General features: G+C 39.4%; 1 protein-coding gene across 2 annotated transcripts; it reads left to right on the top strand.

Moving 5' to 3' along the window:
* The first annotated feature begins 429 nt into the window (after positions 1-429).
* DYNLT2B (dynein light chain Tctex-type 2B) lies at positions 430-21,581 on the top strand. 2 transcript variants are annotated; one of them, XM_082625576.1, is made up of 6 exons: positions 430-719; positions 3,503-3,636; positions 9,330-9,399; positions 14,691-14,772; positions 18,057-18,120; positions 21,168-21,256. In XM_082625576.1, the coding sequence occupies exons 1-5, from the start codon at positions 595-597 to the stop codon at positions 18,084-18,086; spliced, it is 441 nt and encodes a 146-aa protein (XP_082481702.1). In that variant the 5' UTR covers positions 430-594; the 3' UTR covers positions 18,087-18,120; positions 21,168-21,256. The 2 variants fall into 2 exon arrangements, with proteins under 2 accessions (XP_082481702.1, XP_082481701.1); XM_082625575.1 differs by lacking the exon at positions 14,691-14,772 and having other exon boundaries at positions 437-719; positions 21,168-21,581.
* The last annotated feature ends 439 nt before the right edge of the window (positions 21,582-22,020 follow it).

The following is a 22,020-nucleotide window of genomic DNA, read 5'->3' as shown; positions in this document are numbered from 1 at the left end:
CAGACCGGGGCACGAACCCGTGTCCCCTACATCAGCAGGCGGACTCTCAACCACTGCGCCACCAGGGAAGCCTTGACTGATTTTCCATTTTTCGAAACATTAACTGCTAGAGTCTTTTCTTTAGAACTCGGAAAGGCCTAGGAGACTAAAACTTTTTTCACAAGCAAGAAGCCAAGAACACAGGATCTGTCACTGGAACGCCCCCCACCCCTCACCCCAGGGTCCAGCTCAGTTTCACCGGCTGTTTACTAGCTGTGTATCCTTGGGCCTCTATGGGCCTCAGGTTCTGTGTCACTTTCTAAGATTGCAGCGCGGTTAATAAGAGCTGACGCATGTTTAAGTGCTTTGTAAACGGAACAGAAACAAACCAGTCTTTGCCGAAGTTATGGTCACTGCAGCTCCGCCGGTTCTGGTCCAGCATCCGGCGCGCACAGGGCGAGCACGACAAGAAGGGCGGGTCGCAGAGCGCACAGCGCGCAGCCGCCGCACATAGGGTCAAAGGCGGCGCTGTCGCCCTGACGACCGTTTCGCAGCTCCGTGGCGCCGCGAGCTAAGCCTTCTTCGGGAGAAATACGGGGCCAAGAAGCTTAGGCCATGTCGGTCGCCGCATCCTTCTCGATGCGCACGTCCTTCTCTGCGGTCGAAGGGTTGCCTGAGGCTGAGAAGAACGCTGGGGAGTCCGAGAATACCTATATTCTGCGGCCCATTTTCCAGCAAAGGCGGGTAGCAGACACGTTGTGGCGTGGCCGACCTGCGAGACTGCTGCCTCCTGCAGGCAGAGCTTGCCTGATAGCCAGGGCGTCCGGAAGGAACCCGCGGGTGACGGGCGGGGTGGGGCGGGGCGGGACGGGAGAGAGGAGCGGGGCTAGGAGGGGCGGGCCGGGGCTAGAGACAGAGGGGCGGGCCGGGGAGGAGGCCGGGTTTTGCGGGGGAACAGGCGACGGAGGAAGGGACAGGACCGGGGAAGGAGGGACTGGGCGGGAGAGGGTGGGGCGCTGTTCTCCTTGGGCTCCCAGCTGCAGGGGGCAGCAGAGGACCAGACCTGCGGTTGCAGGGTTAACGCGCCGGGAGGTAGTCCCTTAGACAAGTACAGTAGGGATGGTTGACTAGGAGATCCAGAATGTGGGCACAGAGGAATTGAGATAGTTGCATGGCAGAAAACAAGCGGCTTGCATCGAATGCCATTCAGCCCTGTTTCGAGGGTTACTGTGTGCATACGTGTGCCAGAAAGCGCTTACTCTTCTTCAGGGCGCGAGACCTGTATGTGTACAGTCTTACCCAAGTACTATCTGGAGACTTTTGGCCTAACACCCTAATACCTTCCCAGAATTAAGGCACAATGTCTCCTGCAGAGGACAGTCGGTTAGGGCTGTAGGATCCATCACTAACTTCATTTTCACAAGATTAAAAAAAATAATTTAAAAAATGACTTTCCCAAGCCCTTCCTCTGTTTTTTGAAACTAGATTCCTGAATCAAATGCTTGGCAAATACTAGAACCCAGGAACTTTAGTTATAATGTGATAAAAAATTTCATGTAGCAGTTTTCTGGTGGGTAGAAGGGACATTAAAAAAATATGTTCAGTTATCTTGGTAAAAGATTCTAAATACATAGAATGCCATTCACCTGTGTTTCTGTTGTAAAACATAACAAGATTAACAATAAATATATGTTATGTAGGAATAGCTCTATGAGATTATTTGTGACTCGTTTGAAGAAAACTTTTAGCATTTTACTGAGAGTGGAAAAGGCTTAAGGGAAGAGCCATATATAGTATGTTTGTTAATAGGAAGACCACATTTTGAACAGATCAAATCCTACAAATTTTTCCATGATTCTAAAGTTCGCCTGTGAGAATAAGCAAGCAAGAGACTAAAGAGAATACTGTTAAAAAGAAATAAGGGGCCGCTAGTACTACCAAATATTAAACCACATTATAAGCTCAAAACTTAAAACATTCTGGTAACTTGGCACATGATAGACAAATCAACTGATAGAATATATAGCCCAGGGGCTTCCCTGGTGATCCAGCGGTTAAGACTCTGCGCTCCAAATTCAGGGCACCCAGGTTCCATCCCTGGTCAGGGAACTAGATCCCGCATGCCACAACTAAAGATCCCGTATGCAGCAACAAAGATCCCATGTGCCACAACTAAGACCCCACACAGCCAAATTAAATAAATAAATATTAAAAAAATATATATATATATATACATATATAGCCCAGATAAAGGAACCTAGTGTTGTAATATGTAATAAATACAACTAAATGCCAATAGTATTGTTAGGGTGGTGAAATGAGGGGAGACTTTTTTTCTCTGTCTTCATTTATTCAGTAATTATTTTCTCCAAAAAATATTGTCTACTATGTGCTGGATAGTGTTCTAGGAATGGGGATATAACAGTGAACAAAACAGATAAAAATCTCTGCTCTTTGGAGCTTGTACTCTAGCTGGGTAGAAGGACAACAAACAAGATAAATGCCTAAGTGAACCATGTAGTGTATCAGATAGTAATAAGTACCGGGAAGGGAGATATAAAGTGGTAGGAAGGTGGTTTGAAGTTTTAGAGAGGGTGGCTAGGGAAAGTGACTTTTGAATAAAGACTTGAAAGAAAGGAAGGAGCTATGCATATAAGGAGAGGAATTGAACTTCAGGCAGAGGTTAACAGCAACTGCAGAAGCACTGAGGTTTCCATGCCTGGTGTGGTCAAAGAACATAGGGAAGGCCAGTGTGGCCTGAGTGGAGAGAACTAGGGGCAAAGTAGTAGAAAACAAAGTCAGAGAGTTTGGTAGGGTAGATCATATGGGACCTTGCAAGTAACAGAATATTGCTTTTACTCTGAGTGAGGTGGGAAATATTTGGGGTATTTTGAATGGAGGAGAGTCATGATCTGACACATATTTAGTAGCACCAGTCTAGTTGCTATGTTGAGAACAGGATTTAAGGGCAAAGGCAGACACAGAGAGACTTGTTAGGAGGCCATTGTAATCCAGGAAAGAAGTAATGTTAGCTTGGAGCAAGGTGGTGGTAGTGGGGTGGTGAGTGTGATTGAATTTTAGATTATTTTGAAGGTAGAACTGATAAGATTTGCTCATGAATGGGATGAGGGCTGTGAGAGAGAAAGGCAACTAAACTGACACCAGGGTTTTTGGCTTGAGCAGCTGGAAGAATGGAGTTACCATTGACTGAGATGAGGACCTTGTTTTGGGGAGAGGAGATGATCAGAAGCTCAGTGTTGGGTGTATTAAATTTAAGTTGCCTACTAGACATCTGGATGGAATATGGGTGGGAATATGTGGTCTGGAGTTCAAGGGAGAGGCTGGAGATACAGGTTTGCACTATGACTTGTTTTCTTAATTTGTTTTTATTACTTTTATAATAAAAAATATGAAAAAGAAGGATTAAATGGTTGTAATGACAAAAAACTGGGGGAAGTTAAGCTGCAAAGGTAAATTAGGGTTTTGGAATTACCAACTGGATGTTTCAAACTGTTTCATTTAGGTTCAGACCCTCTGTGGTTAAAGACTGTATCCATGCTGTGCTCAAGGAGGAACTGGCAAATGCTGAATACTCTCCAGAAGAAATGCCTCAGCTCACAAAACGTTTATCAGAAAATATTAAAGATAAATTAAAAGGTAACAGTGGTGGTAATTGGAAATGACTTGTTCCCTTCAAACATCCAATTTTACTCATTTGTCTCCTTCTTTATTTTTAAATAAGAGACATAACTGTGGATTCTATTAAACACGAATTTTTCTTCACTGTCTAGCCATCTCAATTATTTGGTAACTTTTACTCATGTAGGTTTTTGTAGATGGTGGGAAAGAGCAAAGGTGTGAAATACCTAGTTGTACCGAACTACTATCCAAGAATTCCCAGTATGCAGAAAGACCAGAAAATACAGGGGCTCCTTTCCCCCATAATTTTTGGTATTTTTTCTACCAAGATATCAAGTCCTCAGCCTCCCATCAGTACCCTCACAGTCTGACCTCAGTGCATCTCTCCTGCCAAATCCGTAGCTACTTGCCCTACTCAGCACTCCACTCCTGCTTCACTCTACATCTGCAGAGCAGATCTTGTGCTTTTCCTCCCTGTTCTTTGTCTTTCTACCTCTCTCTGTCTCTTTTGTTAATAGTGTTATACACTCTGAAAAGTCCTTTCTATCTACCCTTTAACATTTTAATTTAATTTAATTTAATTTAATTTTTTTGGCTGCACCACGCGGCTTGTGGGATCTCAGTTCCCCAACCAGGGATTGAACCTGGGGCACGTCAGTGAAAGCCCAGAATCCTAACCACTAGGCCACCAGGGAACTCCCTATTTACTCTTTTTAAAGAAATTTTTTGGAGGGAAGAAATGCCTTTGTAATCATAATACATTTTCATTGTAATAAATCTGGACAATACACATAAAGTGGTTTTTTGTTGTTGTTGTTTGTTTGGTTGTTTTTGCGGTTCGCGGGCCTCTCACTGTGGTGACCTCTCCCGTTGCGGAGCACAGGCTCCGGACACGCAGGCTCAGCGGCCATGGCTCACGGGCCTAGCCGCTCCGCGGCATGTGGGATCTTCCCAGACCGGGGCATGAACCCATGTCCCCTGCATCGCCAGGCGGACTCTCAACCACTGCACCACCAGGGAAGCCCATAAAGTGTTTTTTTAAATGATATAAAAGTCTGTTATCCATGGTAGTTACTATTTAATACTCTGATGTATTTTTATTAATACGTTTTAATTTTTAGAAATAAAAAATATAGAAAAATACTAAGAAGAAAATAGCAATTCTCTTTCCATCATCCAAATTAACTGTTAGTATATTAGCATTTTTGTTTTCAGATTTTTAATGAAATTCACTATTAAATTATTGTAAAAAATACATGCTTGTTATAAAAAAATGAAGTGTAGAAAAATAATTAAAATTAGAAAAATCACTCCCAATGCCCCACCCAAGAAGAATCATTAATATTACGTGACCATCATACCAGTCCTCTTTTCTATGTATATATACAGATAAATACTTGAAAAACAATGGTATACTATAGACTGTTTCCCATAGTGTTATAGCATTCATTCTATATTTAAATGGAATGATTGCCCACTATGTAGTTCTTTCACCATGCTATTTCCATTGCTGAGTTCTTTTTTTCTGGTTCAATTCTTACCTGATGAGATTTTATTGTAAGTTTTTTCAGGAAGGGCTCAGAAATGCTGTATTCCCTGGATTCTTTTATGTTTGAGAATGCCTTTAAACGAGAATATATTTTGGATGAATATAATATTTTGAGTTAATTATTTTTTGAGAATTTTATGGATGTTGCTTCCCTGTCTTCTTGCATTGAATGTTACTGTGGAGAAATCTGAGGCCAGTCTGACGTTCTCTGCAGAAAGAATCCTGTCCCTAACCTTGACGCTCAGTAGATTTTCTAGGGTATGGCTTGGTATTGAGCATTTTATGTCTGTTAATCTGTGGATTTTATTTTTTCCATATCAAGTAAATTTTCTTGTATCTCTGAGTACATTTCCGGTTCCATTTGTTAGATTATCTACTTTAGGACACCAAATATTGATGTGTTGAATCATCTCTGTCTTCCACATCTATTATCTTTGCCATAATCTCTTCCTTTTTCTTTGACGTATACTTGTGATCACCTTGTCAGTATTTGTTTTCACTTGTGTCTGTCTTGTCTCTTGCCATTAAAAAAATTGTTTATTTATTTACTTTTTGGCTTCATTGGGTCTTCATTGCTGTGCGTGGGTTTTTCTCTAGTTGCAGCGAGAGGGGGCTACTCTTCTTTGTGGTGCATGGGCCTCTCATTGTAGTGGCTTCTCTTGTTGCGGAGCACGGGCTCTAGGCGTGCGGGCTTCAGTAGTTGCGGCTCGCAAGGTCTAGAGCACAGGCTCAGTAATTGTGGCGCACGGACTTAGTTGCTCCGTGGCATGTGGGAACTTCCGGGACTAGGTCTCGAACCCATGTCCCCTGCTTTGGCAGGCAGATTCTTAACCACTGTGCCACCAGGGAAGCCCCTCTCTTACCATTGTTAATTGATTAGTTCTGCACTGATATTATGTGAGTATTCAGTTTGTTTCCTAGGCCCCCTTTCATCTTTCTGTTGTTTTGTAATCTGATTGAGTTCTTATTTTACTGAATTTGTGGGCTTATGTTTTTCTATATTATGAATCAGTTGTGAGGAATTTCTCTTTGTTCCTTGATTTATATTATCTCCTAGGTTGAGTTTTTTGGTCTTTTAAGCAGTACGTTCCTTTTCTTGTTATTCTTTGGTTTGTTTTTGCTGTTGTACCTTTGCATATTGCCATTCAGCTTCTTTTAATTTTGTTCTGATGTGGTGTGGGTGAATTTTTTTTTTTTACTCTCTTCCCACTGTATCTAAGACTATTTTATTTTATTAAATATTTTTATTTAAGTGTAATTGATTTACAGTGTTGTGGCAATCTCTGCTGTACAGCAAAGTGACTCAGTTATACACATAGAGACATACTTTTTAAAAATATTATTTTCCATTATGGTTTTATCACAGGATATTGAACATAGTTCCCAGTGCTATACAGTGGGACCTTGTTGTTTACCCATTCTATATGTAATAGTTTGCATCTACCAGCCCCAAATTCCCAGTCCATCCCTCTCCCTCCCTCCCTCCCCCTTGGCAACCACAAGTCTGTTCTCTATGTCTATGAGTCTCTTTCTGTTTTGTAGAGAGGTTCATTTGTGCCATATTTTAGATTCCACGTATAAGTGATATTATATGGTATTTCCCTTTCTCTTTCTGACTTACTTCACTTAGTATGATAATTTCTAGTTGCATCCATGTTGCTGTAAATGGCATTATTTCCTTCTTTTTTATGGTTGAGTAGTATTCCATTGTATATATGTACCACATCTTCTTTATACATTCATCTGTTAATGGACATTTAGGTTGTTTCCATGTTTTGGCTATTCTGAACAGTGCTGCTATGAACATGGGGTGCATGCATCTTTTTGAATTATAGTTTTATCCAGATATATTCCCAGGAGTGGGGTTGCTGCATCATATGGTAATTCTATTTTTAGTTTTCTGAGGAACCTCCATACCGTTTTCCATAGTGGCTGCACCAACTTACATTCCCACCAACAGTGTAGGAGGGTTCCCCTTTCTCCACACCCTCTCCAACATTTGTTATTTGTAGACTTTTTAATGATGGCCATTCTGACGGGTGTGAGGTGGTACCCCATTGTAGCTTTGACTTGCATTTCTCTAATAATTAGTGATGTTGAACATCTTTTCATGTGCCTACTGGCCATCTGTATGTCCGTCTGTATTAAGGTCTTCTGCCCATTTTTCAATTGGGTTATTTGGGGTTTTTTTTGTTGAATTGTATGAGCTGTTTGTATATTTTGGAGTTTTTTGGAGATTAAGCAGTAGTCTGTCACATCGTTTGCAAATATTTTCTCCCATTCCGTATGTTTCTTTTTGTTTTTTTATGATTTCCTTTGCTATGCAAAAGCTTGTAGGTTTGATTAGCTCCCATTTGTTTATTTTTGTTTTTATTTCTATTGCCTTGGGAGACTGACCTAAGAAAACATTGGTATGATTTTTGTCAGAGAATGTTTTGCCTATGCTCTCTTCTAGGAGTTTTACGGTGTCTAAGACTATTTTATTTTTCCCTCAGAACTGTGTTTTAAGTGATGGGCATTTAATATTCTAGCCACATTTCTAAAGCATGGGTATGAGAAAAGGAGGAAGAAAAATGCGTAGAGAGAGGAGGAAGCTCAGCTGAGCTGTGTGCACTGCTTTTTAACAATGACTTGGGCTCTGTCTCCTTCTGAGATTTTATTACGTATACTGCATTAGGGTTCATGTCCCACAATGGAAGGGTTCCTGTAAGTGTTCAGATTGTTTACCTAATTTACTGTATAATCCTGGAGCTTTTACTTTCATCAGAAAGAGTTGGCTCTGGGACTTCCCTGGTGGTACAGTGGTTAGGAATCTGCCTGCCAATGCAGGGGACACGGGTTCGAGCCCTGGTCTGGGAAGTTCCCACATGCCGCAGAGCAACTAAGCCCGTGCACCATAACTACTGAGCCTGCGCTCTAGAGCCCGCAAGCCACAACTACTGAGCCCGCGTGCCACAACTCCTGAAGCCCACGCGCCTAGAGCCCGTGCTCTGCAACAAGAAAAGCCACCGCAATGAGAAACCCACACACCACAACAAAGAGTAGCCCCCACTCACCACAACTAAAGAAATGCCGTGCACAGCAACGAAGACCCAACACAGCCAAAAATAAATAAATAAAATAAATAAATTTATATATATAAAAAAATGAAATAAGACTAAATTAAGAGAAAGATTATTTTTTTTAAAAAAGGGGTTGGCTCTGTCTCAACTTTGCCTGTTTCACTCTTTTTTTCTTCACTGTTTCCCCTATTCCTTGGCCAGAAAGGAGGGAAGATAAAGATGCCCATTCAGTTTTCTGACCCCCAGATTTGGTGTTGGGGAGGATTTTCAGGATTTTGCTGTTTTAGCAGTATAGTTTTGGGGGAAGCAGCTGAGTTGTCCTAGGCCATGCCAGTATTCTCCAGAATCTTATGTTTTATTTTCTATCTTACTGAACAGCTTGTGGTTTTCTAAAGATCCCATGCTCTATGTCTTTGCATATGCTATCCCCCTCCATAGAATGGAGAAACATTGTCCATCTGGTAAATTCTCACTCGTCTTTCAGGACTCAGCTCACTTATCACATCCTCCAAGAAGTCTTTTCTGGTCATCCCTTCCCCACTGCCCAGTCAAAGGGAGGAGCCATCCAGCTCTGTACCCCTAATGTACCTTATACATGCCTCTCTTTGAATTATTACTATATTGCATTTTCATTTTATTTTCCATGTTTGCTTTCCCAACTACTATGAGTTCTTTAAGGCAAGAAGAGCATCTTATTTATCTCTGTATCTTGAGGGCCTAGCTCATTACCTGACTTAGAGTAGGGGAGAAAGGAAGGAAGCTAAGACCTACTGAGAGACTACTATGGAAGAGAAATGGGTAGAGAAAGGAGGCAGCTTGTCTCATCTAACCTCACAACACCCCCAGGAGGAAGGTAGTGATATTCCCATTTAACAGTTGAGGGAGATTTAAACTAAAAAGTTAAATAACTCGTCTAAAGTTACACACTTACTAAGCTTATGGTTAGAATTTGTCCTTAAGTCTGACTCCCAAGCTTATAATCATACTCAGTAAGTGCTTGTAGACTGAATGCTTATGTTCATTTCTAGGCAAATTTGCCTTCATTAAGTAATTTTACCATATATTTGCTTATAGATAACTTTCTTATTTTTTCTTTCCAGAAATGGGATTTGACCGATATAAAATGGTGGTGCAAGTAGTGATTGGAGAACAAAGAGGGGAAGGTGTATTGTGAGTAGTTGGTTTTTCCTTCTTGATTTTATTTTTATATATTTCTTATTGAGTGTTCATCTTCTCGACAATCCAGTAAGAGAGTGTCTTTGCAAGAGTGAGAGGAATGGACGGTATAATAAAATGCAGCTGTGAACTGAAGCGATCCTGGCACTGAGCAGCGAGGTTGACAGTCTGGGTGAGCTCCATGGGGTAACTCACTTTTCATAGTATCTGTAGGCTAGTACATCTTTCAGGGTTAATGTATGTACGCTCCCAAAGAGAGTGTAGGATTATGTATATATGTTTCCTCCCATATTCCTTGTTGCCTGGTTTTTGGTCCTACCATTCTCCTAAATTAATATCTTTAAAGTTGTCGGAGTGACAATTTTCATAGCTATTGTTATTGGCCTGGGCTTCTGTTTTTTAAAATTCACTCTGTTTTTTTTGGCCCCGATGTCACTTGCATAACTTGTTTCTCTTCTGTTTTTCTAACTGATTATTCTCTCCTAAACTGGTTCCTCTTTCTCCCCTACATCCCCAGCTATGAGCTTTCTTCAAGGCTCAGTTCTTATTCTTCTGCTCTTCGGTGTGCTTTTTCAATGAGCTCATACATTCTCATTACCTCAAATCATCATTCCTGTATTGGCAAGTTCAAAGTCTGTATTTCCTGTCTTTTCCTGTGCCCAAGTGTTAATCTCCTGTTTCCCTTTGTAAACAGTGCCTAGTCCAGTATTTTATAAGAAAGTATGAAAATATTTGCTGGATGAATAAAAAAATACCTTGTAGTTACTATCACTGAGAATTTTCACTATAGAATGTTAGCTTGGGAAGAGAATGCAGATTCTTTCTGGTGTCCAGTCCCCTTATTTTATGATGACACTTATGAGGTTCAGCATGATTTGCCCAAAATTCTAGATCTGGCTGGCGTCAGGCTCACTGATAGAGCCCAGGCTTCTGACTCCTCGCACAGTACTCTTCACAGTGGTGCCCTCTACCATTCGGTCAAAAGGCTTCAGTAGAGTTCTTCACCACAAAGAAACTAAGAAATACTTTACTATTCTGTCATCTCAGAGTCAACGTGTTCAAATAGAGTTACATATTTCTTTTCCCTTCCTCAAATAAGCCTCTCATTTTTCATTTCTCTGTCTCCTGCCTTATTACCAAGATTCCACTGACTCAGGCTTAAAAGCGTGGAACTCTCTTTTATCTTATGTAACCATTACTCTCTCTCATTGCACGCACCGTAACCTGGATGCCAGGGTTGCTTAACAGCCCCTTATCAGCACTTCCAGACTCTGATCTCTCTCCTCTGCAATTCACGCAGCAGACCAGTCTCCCAGAAGTACACCCTCACCTCCTTTTCTTAAACTCTATAGCGTTTATTTCAAATCCTGTATTGTATAAACTCTTCAAAGTTGTCCTGACTGACTTTGTTAAATGTGATCAGGTTAAACTCTAAAGCATGGCATGTAAGGCCTTCCCCACTTCCTTTCAAAACTTTTATCATCTAACATTTTAGGCATATGAAAATGTACGTGGACTAAGGAACTCCCATATGTCTATTACTTATCTTTAAGGTTATTAACACACACCCATGTTGTTTCATTTATACCTCCATCTACTCTCCCTGACCCCACCAGATTATCTTGAAGCAAGTTCTAGTCATCATATCATTTAATCTGTAAATACAACAGTATATATTTCTAAAATACAAGTGCCCTTTTCAACATAATAAAATATCACATGTAAATATTGAAAATCCTTAATATTATAAAACATTCAGTTAGCTTTTAATTATTCCCAGTTGTCTCATATATACATGTGCATGTATGTATATGTGTGTTTTTGTGCGTATATATGTGTATATGTGTATTTTTTTACAGTTTGTTCAAGTCAGGATACAGACAAAGTCCATGCATTGCATTTGGTTGATATGTCTCTTAAATTTCTTTTAGTCTGTCATTTTGCTTCTTCTCCCTCCTCCCCCTTTTTTTTAACCTTGCCATTTATTTGTTGAGGAAATTGGGTTGTTTGTCTTGTAGAGTTTCCTACATTCTGGTATTTGAGGATTGTATCCCCATGGTATTGTTTAGTATGTCTTCTAGCTCCTATATTTCTTGTAAATAAGTAGTTAGATCTAGTCTTTTTTTTTTTTTTTTCCGGTACGCGGGCCTCTCACTGTTGTGGCCTCTCCGTGGCATGTGGGATCTTCCCGGACCGGGGCATGAACCCGTGTCCCCTGCATCGGCAGGTGGACTCTCAACCACTGTGCCACCAGGGAAGCCCAGATTTAGTCTTAATCAGTGATAGGTTTGAGTTTTGGGCAAGAATAGTACATAGGTGTTTAGTATACATTCTATTGCATCTTATCAGGAGGCACAAAAATGTCTGGCTGTTCCTATTTTTATTTTTATTTTTTTTTTGCGGTACGAGGGCCTCTCACTGTTGTGGCCTCTCCCGTTGTGGAGCACAGGCTCCGGACGCACAGGCTCAGCGGCCATAGCTCACGGGCCCAGCCGCTCCGCAGCACGTGGGATCCTCCTGGACCGGGGCACGAACCCGCGTCCCCTGCATTGGCAGGCAGACTCTCAACCACTGCGCCACCAGGGAAGCCCTGGCTGTTCCTATTTTTATTGTTAAGATTGATCATGGAGTTCAGATGATGTTGGATAGATCCATCTGTTATAAAGTTCCCTATCAGCTTTACCATTAATGATTTTAGCATCTGTCCTAGATCCATTATTCATCACAGGTTACAAGATAGTGATCTTCTATCATTGTTCTTTATTTATAAGCTGGAATTCTTCTATTAAGAATGACTTTTTTTCTTTCATTTGTTTCATTACAATGAGATACAGTTTGTATAGGAAAGGAGGGATAAATTTACCTATTTTCAGAGTAATGAATTGGTTCCCTAGCATCCTCCCAAGGTTACCAATGAGTTTTTTTTCTATCCATGAACCCATGGTTTTAAATATATGTGATGTGTTTAAATCAATTGCAGTTAGTATCTTCACTGAAGCTCAAACTGTCCCATCTTTGGCCATTGGTAGATTCTTCTTCCCCTCCCCTCCCCTCCCTTCCCTTTCTTTCCTTCCCTTCCTTCCTTCCTTGTTTTTTTTTTTTTTTGAAAAAACACAGGCGCTTTATTTCTCTTCTCAAAACACACCAGATAGGAGTCCAAGCCTGGTGAGGTGCTTCCCTGCTGTCAAGGATATAGGCCCTCCTGTCTTGCTCTGCTGTGTCCTCATCTGCATGGTTGAAGATGGCTCAATACTACATTTATTTACATTCCTTAAGGGAAAGAGATAGAAGGAAAGCATATATGCCTTTACATTTTCAGTTCTTTAAAGATGTGATTACATTGTCTTCTGATTTCAGTTGGTTCTGTTGAGAAATCAGCTCTAAGTCTTATTATTGTTCCTTTGGAGGTGATGTGTCTTTTTTCCTAGCTACTTTAAAATGTTTTTCTCATTGCCTTTTTACTATGATGATATATGGTTTTCTTTGTATTTATTCTACTTGGGGTTCTCAGGGCCTTTTGAATTTGTGGGCTCTTGAATCTGTTTTGTATCAGATTGGGAAAAGTCTTAACCATTATCTTTGTTCCTTTTTTAAAAATAAATCTTTTAGAATAATTTAGATTTACAGAAAAGTTGCAGAGATAGCACAGAGAGTTCTTAAGTACTTCACATCCAGTTTCTTCTATTATTAACATCTTCTATTAGTATGGTACATTTGTCACAATTAATGAACCAATATTGATGCATTATTATTAACTAAAGTTCATACTTTATTTGGATTTCTTTAGTTTTCACCTAATGTCCCTTTTCTGTTCTAGGAGCCTATCTAGGATACCACATTACATGTCTCTTTAGTCTTCTCTTGGCTATGACAGTTTCTCAGACATTCCTTGGTTTTGATGACCTTGACAGTTTTGAGAAGTACTGGTTAGGTATTTTGTAGAATATGCCTCAAATGGGATTTGTCTGCTCATGATTAGTTTGGGATTATAGGTTTTGGGGAGGAAGATCACAGAGGTAAAGTGCTGTTCTAATTATATCATTTCAGGGTACATACTGTCAACATTACATATTACTGTTGATGTTAACCTTGATCCCTGCCTGAGTAGTATTTGTCAGGTTTTCCACAGGTCTTCCCCTTTCCATACTGTACTTTTTACAAAGAAATCACTATGTGCAGCCCACACTTAAGGAGCAAGGAGTTATGCTCCAACTCCTTGAGGGCAGAGTGTCTACATAAATTACTTGGAATTTTTCAGCATAAGAGATTTGTCTGTTCTCTCTCATTTATTTATTTATTCAGTCATTTATTTCAGTATGGACTATGGATTTTTATAATTTGGATTATAATCCAGTACTACTTTATTTATATTGTTGCTCAAATTGTTCCAGCTTTGGCCATTGAGAGCTCTTTCAGCTGACTCCTGGGTCCCTTTCACATACCCTACTATTGTGGGTTTTTTGAGCACAACCTTATTTACTGGCACTATAAGATGCCCCACCTTATCCATTCCCTGCCCCAGCCCTAGAATCAGCCATTTCTCTAAGGAGCCTTGGTTCATTGTATGGCAGAATGGCATTAGAAACTAAGATCTGGGTGCTATATATATGGCTATTATCTTTTAAAATATTACCTGTGCTTCATTTGCTCTCTGCTATCCTTTATGGACTCCAATCAAGTATTCAGATCTTCTTACTGTAATTTATGATGCTCTTTTCTGAATTTTTGTTTTTTCTCTCAGTGCTTCGGTTTGGATATTTTTCTATTGACCTGTCCTTCAGTTCACTAATCCTCTTTTCCATTGTGTCTAATCTGCTATTAAACCCACCAACTGAATTCCTAATTTGTTATTATATTTTTTAGGTCTAGAATTCCCATTTAATTCTTTTTTCGTAAAATTTTTTTTTGTATATTCTAATTGTATCGTGAAATTCTTTATTTTTTATCTACGTTCTCCATCCTCCCTCTCTCCTCCTTTTTTGCATTTTGGTCATAACAGTGCTTACCCTAGTATCTGGATCACATGTGAGTCTGTTCCCTTTGATTATTTTTTTGTCTTGTTAATCTTTCATATGGCTCTGTCTCTTGGCGTGCCTAGTTTGAGTCCTGGACATTGTGTTAAAAAAAAACTGTAAAACTTCTGGATAATATTATTTTCCTCCAGAGAAGTTTAACCCTTTCCTTTGTAATTCAGGTAGAATATGGGCTACTTACCGTAATCCAATCAGATAATGAGCTGAGTTGAGGTTGGGTTGCTGATTTGATAAGTCTCTCTCTATCTTTAGCTCACCCTTCTGTCTTGAACATAGCCCTTCAGATCTTTCAACCAAGAACCTGGAGTGTTCATTGGAACCCCAGCCTCAGCAGGTACTGACTTTTAGTCCTTTCCTCAGCATTAAACTATTCTTCATTTCAAAGGCTTCTTTTTTAATGAATTAGTTTCCTTAAAAAGCAAAAATATATTATTTTACAGTTCTGGAGATCATAAATTCAGAATGGGTTTTGTTGAGCTAAAATCAAGGTGTTGGCAGGACTATATTCCTTCTGGAGGCTCTGGGGGAGAGTCCAGTCCCTTGCCTGTTCCATCTTCTAGAGGCCATCTGCATTCCTCAGCTCATAAACCCTTCCTCCATCTTCAAAGCCAACAGCATTGCATCTTCAAATATCTCTTGATTCTGACCCTCCTGCCTCCCTCTTTCTTTTACAAGGACCCTTGTGATTACATTGAGCCCACCTGGATAATCTCCCCATCTCAAGATCCTTAGTTACACATCTGTAAAACCATTTTTGCCATGTAATATAACATATTCACAGGTTCTGGGGTTTAGGACATAGACATATTTGGTGGGGGGCTGTTATTTTGCCTACCACACATAGCTTTTTAGGTTCCTGCTTATGCAGTTTCAGAATTCAGCACATGTCTTGAGAGGAAACCTACTATGTGACCGGCTCAGTTCTACTCTCTCCTTTTTCACACGGATCTTGGTCCCTCAAGCCTCCAATTTTATCCCCCCTGGCCCTGCAAGACTGCCAGCAGTCCTGCTGGTTTCTTTTTCCCTCAGTAATTGGTCCTCTACCTGGGTGAAGCCCAGGCTCTCAGCCTCTAGCTCTGTGCCCAGAGCTGGAAAATGCCCCAGGGAGATCTTTGCTGCAGAATATCAACTTACCTCATGTGGCTCACCTTTCTCTGCAATTTTGGCTCCCCTAGTCCTATTTGCTTCAGCAGCTCTCTGATTCATTTTATTCAGTTTTTCTAATTGACTTGGTGGGAGCATTGGCCTGCTACAAAGTGTTCCATCATATTTCTTCTAAGTCTTTTGACATAACTTTATCAATATAAATATATATACACATATGTGTAAAATATATATATACATAAATGTGTGTATGTATATTTTTAAATATAACATTCTTTTTTAAAAAATATTTATTTATTTATTTGGTTCGCTGTGTCTCACTTATGGCAGGTGGCCTCCTTAGTTGTGGCGTGTGAACTCTTAGTTGCAGCATGCATGTGGGATCTAGTTCCCCGACCAGGGATCAAGCCCAGGCCCCCTGCATTGGGAGTGCAGAGTCTTAACCACTGCACCACCAGGGAAGTCCCTATAAAATTCTTTTTGATATAGCCCAGGGTTTTGATATGACCCAAGTGTCCCAGGTTTATCTTGTACATATACAGCCATGGCCCTAGAATTGGCCATTTCTCCAAGGAGCTCTGGTTCCTTTTATTAGGAAATTATGTAAAGAGACTACAATTTGAAAGCAAAGATTGTATTTCATGCATCTTTGTATCATTTGCACCTAGCACTTTGCTCGTATATAATACTCAACAAATACTTATTAAATACATTTTTATATTCATGCTTTCGCTTGGTTCTGCTCAGCTTAAGCCCTACTTCCTTCATGAAATCTTCTTTGGCTTTTTCTCCTCTCTAAATTCTCTAAAATTCTTTAGCACTTCTACAGATTTAATTCAACTATTGTGCAGCTTGGACTTGAAGGCTTGATCTAGATAGACATTATAATCCCTTTTAATCCCAATAACCTATAAATCAGCACCAACAATAAATTATCTTATTCTTTTGGTGTGTATTAATTTTTTTCACCTATTTAAGCTGAGAATTGTTTGAGGACAAACTGGATTTTATTCTTTCTGGACAAATGGTACTTGCTAAATACTTGTTGATTGATCAGTTAAGTAGATTAATTTTATTTCATACTGTTACAGTTTGGAAATAGGTGGAACTTTTTTGATTTAAGAATGTGTGAAGTATTAGGCTGGGGGGAGCTCTTCTATGGAAAACTGAAAAAAAAAGTCTTTTAAAATTAAACCAATATAGCATGGTGTATATATACCTTTCTCTACACACTTGAGGCTGAACCGCCTAGATTCAAAGCCAAGCTTTGTCACTTACTATATAAATGACCTTGGACAAGTTTACTTAATTTCTCTGACTCTCAGTTTCCATGTTTATTAAATAGATATAATAATAATGCCTATCTCATAGGATTGAGTTAATACATGTAAAGCTCTTAGACCAGTGGGGCACAAAGTAAGTGCTCAGTAAATGTTCATGATGAATCATATACATACATTTAATTAAAAAACATTTAAAATTACTTTTTATTTTATTATTATTTTTTTTTTTGCGGTACGCGGGCCTCTCACTGTTGTGGCCTCTCCCATTGCGGAGCACAGGCTCCGGACGCACAGGCTCAGCGGCCATGGCTCACAGGCCCAGCCGCTCCGCGGCATGTGGGATCCTCCCGGACCGGGGCACGAACCCGTATCCCCTGCATCGGCAGGCGGACTCTCAAGCACTGCGCCACCAGGGGAGCCCTAAAATTACTTTTTAAACTTAACATTATATTGTGAACATCTTTTCATGTTCTTAAAGTTTTTTTTTTGTAAAAAATACCTTTAATGGCTGCATAGAATTTCATTGCTAAGAAATACCTTAATTTTGTTTACCAATCCAATACTTCTGGGTATTTAAGTTGTTTCCACTTTTAAATAGGCTTTTATCTTTACTGATATTTTTTCTTATCCAAGAACTGGGGAGAGGAGAATGGCTAATTTTAGAATTTAGAGGTAGTATAGCATCCTCTAGAGATAATACTGGATTTAGAATTAGTTAGAAGATTGAATTCTAGTTCAGAGTTTGCCCCTTTCTTTTCTGTGACTCTATAAAATGATCAGGTTGGACTAAATAATTTGTTGGGTCGTTTCCACACCTACCTTCTCATATTATTGTGCAGGAATTGAGCCCATTTTAGCCATAAGTCTTAGGGATTATTTCCTCTAAAAGTCATACATAGATATCTTACCTGAAATAATCTATAACAGAGCTTCCCACTCAGACTACCAGTGACTTAGGCCATCAGGCAGCCATCAGAGTCTGAGGCTGCTAGACCCCTGGGCTGGTCACCTCCAGCTGCAAGCAGCCTTATCTATGACTCCAGTCCCTTCTAGTTTACCCAGTATACTCTGCTGTACAAATATGATTTTCTGTATGTCATCTCATTCTGTGAAAAGGTTTGGAAGCACTGATGTATAAGAATGTATCAAGGAAAACGTTTGCTTGTGGCAGATATATATAGTTCAGATCCTTGTTATATTGTTGATGATTCTCTATTCTTTGACTTTTTAGCATGGCTGCTCGCTGTTTCTGGGATGCTGACGCTGACAACTGTACTCATGATGTTTTCATGAATGTAAGCCTATTTGGAACCCTTTTTTTCCTTTCTTAAGGTCATGTGGGCATTCCAAATCAAACCACTTACTATTTGTTAAGATGTGAGGACACTTTATTTATTTATTTATTTTGGCTGTGCCACACGGCATGTGGGATCTTAATTCCCCAACCAGGGATTGAACCCCGTGCCTCCCGTAGTGGATCGCCAGGGAAGTCCCTGAGGACACTTTAGTTTTAGACATTTGTCTGAGACTTCTTCTGGATAAGATGATTTTACTGTTCGTTGTGTTATTAAAGCAGAAACATAGAGTGCTGCTTACAGGCAAGGATACTTTATGATGTAACTCTTCACAAGTTTGAATGTGGAAATTGCATATTATTTATTTGGTGCTAACAGACATATAGCAGTTTGCTAAGCTGCAAAGAAATTTGGGTGGCAGGGATTCCATGAGCAAAGGTGATTTTTCTTTCAGTAATAAAATTAATTACTTTATCTTAAAGCTATTTCTCAAAACTAAACAAAAGAGGAATTTTTAAAAAGAGGTTTCATTTAAACATTGGTATGTTATTGACATGAATGTCATGTATTTTAATCATATGTTGTTATTTTATACTTGCTTCCAGAAATATTCCCATCTTCTATCCAAATGCTCCCAGGTTGTGAATTAGTAGAGTCAGAATTAAAGTACAGTAGAGTAGAAAAGAACTAGATTGCGTGAATTAGGAGAGAGGTTCCATTTCTAGCTCTGTAACTTTCTAATTAAATGACTTTAGGTAAGTCATTGAACTTTTCTGTGGCTGTATCAGTAACACTAGGAAGCTGTACTAGATTTTCCTAAAGACTGGCTGTGGCTGCCTAAGAATAATTTGAGGAATTTAAAAAAATACAGATGCCAAGGCTTTGCTCAATAGATTCTGATCAAACAAGCCAGGGGTTGGATCAGTGACTCTGAATTTTTAAAGAAGTTCTCCACATGATTATACTTACTGCCAGGTATGGAAGCTGCTTGTGTAGATGATCTTAAGGTACCTTTTAGCTCTAAAATTCTATGGTCCTACCAAAGTTTTATTTTATGCTCAACCGCCCTAGGGATCAAAGGCTGAACAGTGGGAAGTACTATGTAAATCTTCATTTATCAGCTTTCTAGGGGAAGGGTAAATAAAGCTCAGGTGGTGGTTTTTCCTGCTTTTTGGAGTTAAAACTGCATATTTCTCTGAGTCCTTATATAATACAGTTCATTCATTCAACAAATGATTCTGAGCTCCTATTATGTGCCAGTTTCTGTAGTGGCCTTATATATATATATTTTTTTAAAAAATTTATTTATATTTTTATTTATTGTATTTTTGGCTGCATTGGGTCTTTGTTGCTGTGCACGGGCTTTCTCTAGTTGCGGTGAGAGGGGGCTACTCTTCGTTGCAGTGCGTGGGCCTCTCATTGCGGTGGCTTCTCGTTGTGGAGCATGGGCTCTAGGCGTGCGGGCTTCAGTAGTTGTGGCTGCTTTAAAGATTATCAGGATCAGGTTTTAGCATACAGGATTAGTTGGGGCGCTGTCTAAAAATAATTTTTGAAAGCCTGGTCTAGGTTGCTGACTTAGTCTACTGTATCTTTAGTTCAGTTTGTTGAGTGTTTATTTAGGCTTAATTTTTTAGAACTTAAAGTACTTTATTTGGGAGAAGATCCCAGGAAGGACCAATAGAAGATGAGGAAATGAGAGAGGGGAGAGAAAAGCATATACTATTGAGCTGATAATTGCTGTGGATAACCAGGGCTCAGTCCTGATGGAGAACTCTGGGTGGCATTGTAAGAACAGTGGCAGTCAAAGTGGGGTCCGCAGACCAGTGCCAGTCTATGAACTGTTTGTTATAGGTCCTCAACAAGGTAAGTACATAAATTATGTGTAAGGGTTTAGAAACGCTCATGGAATTTGACAAAGTAATTTTATGTTCATTAAATCTAATAAGAAGTTTTGGTTATATTTGTATGTTTCTTTTTTCATTTCGTTTTCTTAGTTATTAATTTCTATTGTATTTTATGAAAGTATCAGTTCATAAGGGCTTGGCAATTAAAACAAACAAAAAAATAGGTCCCTCACCACAGATAGCACTGTTTGAGAACACACCTCACAGTAATCCCATCCAAGAAGCCAGGGAACTGGGCTAACCACAGAATTTGCTTTTGGTTAATAATCAGGTACTTGAACTCATATTTTCTCCCATCATTGCCAGGCTGGAGGTGAGGTTGGTGAGTTAGGAGTTGATGAGGCAGGTGGAACTCCTGTAATAAGTACCTAAAAAGTGTTTTAACAAATTTAACTAGGATCTGGAGCACATTTTGAGATTCTGAGTTAAAAGATGGACAAATGAATTTTATCAATTAAGAACAAACAACCAGGGGCTTCCCTGGTGGCGCAGTGGTTGAGAGTCCACCTGCCGATGCAGGGGACACGGGTTCGTGCCCCGGTCTGGGAGGATCCCACATGCCGCGGAGCAGCTGGGCCCGTGAGCCATGGCTGCTGAGCCTGCGCGTCCAGAGCCTGTGCTCCGCAATGGGAGAGGCCACAAAAGTGAGAGGCCCGCATACCGCAAAAAAAAAAAAGAACAAACAACCAGATATCATTTGTCCTTATCCAGAATTTATGACAAGGTGCTGTATTTTCGTTATCTGTGAAACTATAATATCCTTGGGTTGGGTAATTCATTTACTCCAAGAAACTCAAAGCATTTTAATTATATTATTTCTTTGATAAATCAGGAAAAACAGGAATACTTGTTTTATGAATAAACATTACATAAAGTACATTAGTTTGCATTTTATTTCTTCATTCAAAAAATATAATTCTTTACTCATTCTACCGTTTTAGCAAGCAATTTTGTAGCTACCCTGAGGCAAGCAAATCTATATACTCTGGAAAACCTGTTTCTTAAAGAAGGGAAAGAGTCTTCATGATTGAAAATTGGCAAAGGTCTGAGATGTTAATTTCACGTCCGTGCTGCCTTTAGTCCTTCATTAGTACTAACATTCTGGATTTGTGTGTTTGTTTTCTGTTTTCTTTGTTTTTTTAGGACAGTTTATTCTGTGTTGTAGCGGCATTTGGCTGTTTCTACTATTGAATCTTTGAAAGCTGGAAAAAGATATGACCATGAAGAAATATGAAGTTTTTTATATTGTTAAATATCTTGATAAAATAAAGTTGGCAGTTTGGCAACGGAGTCTGTTGAGTTTTAGGCCTTATATTTTAATGTTTTGATTTCTTTATAACATGTTATTACATTTGGAAGGTAGAGAAAAAAGTAGGGAAAAATCATAATTCAATTGTTCAAACATAACCAGTGGTGTGTGTTTTTTTTTTTTGCAGGGTTAAAAAAATCATGTATATAATTTTGTAACCTGATTTTTCACTTCTCATAATGTCATGTGCAGTTTTTTTACCATTTTATTTGATTGCAGTTTTCACTAGCATACTTTAATAGTTGTACTTATTCCATTAGGTTATACACCATTGGTTATTTTTGCCATGTCCTTATTGAGGGACTGATTATTTCTAATTTTTCACTATTGTAAATAACACTGAGATCAGTTTATTTGTGCATAAAGTTTTTTATCCTACATTTTTTTTGGAAATGAGGAATAGCAAATAATACATTATTAATCAAACATAACTACAGTGAATTCCCATATAGGAAATATTAATATCACCTTATAGCAATTATAGGAAAAGAGCTTAAGGAAATTGGAAAACTCCAGTTTCTTAAAGACAGTTTTGTCAAAAAAGGTTGGAGTTTACTCTCCACATGTCAAGATGCTCCTTAGGTCAATATGCAGTGTCCTAAGATCCTCTCAGATGGTTTCAACCTAATCATTGCCAAGACGCCATCATGGACAGAGTTGTATGTAGGCCATCAAGCTGGTGAGGGT

Source organism: Mesoplodon mirus (genome assembly GCF_964341445.2).
Source record: "Mesoplodon mirus genome assembly, chromosome: 6".
Taxonomy (NCBI): domain Eukaryota; kingdom Metazoa; phylum Chordata; class Mammalia; order Artiodactyla; family Ziphiidae; genus Mesoplodon; species Mesoplodon mirus.
This window is presented reverse-complemented; position numbering and strand designations above follow the sequence as displayed.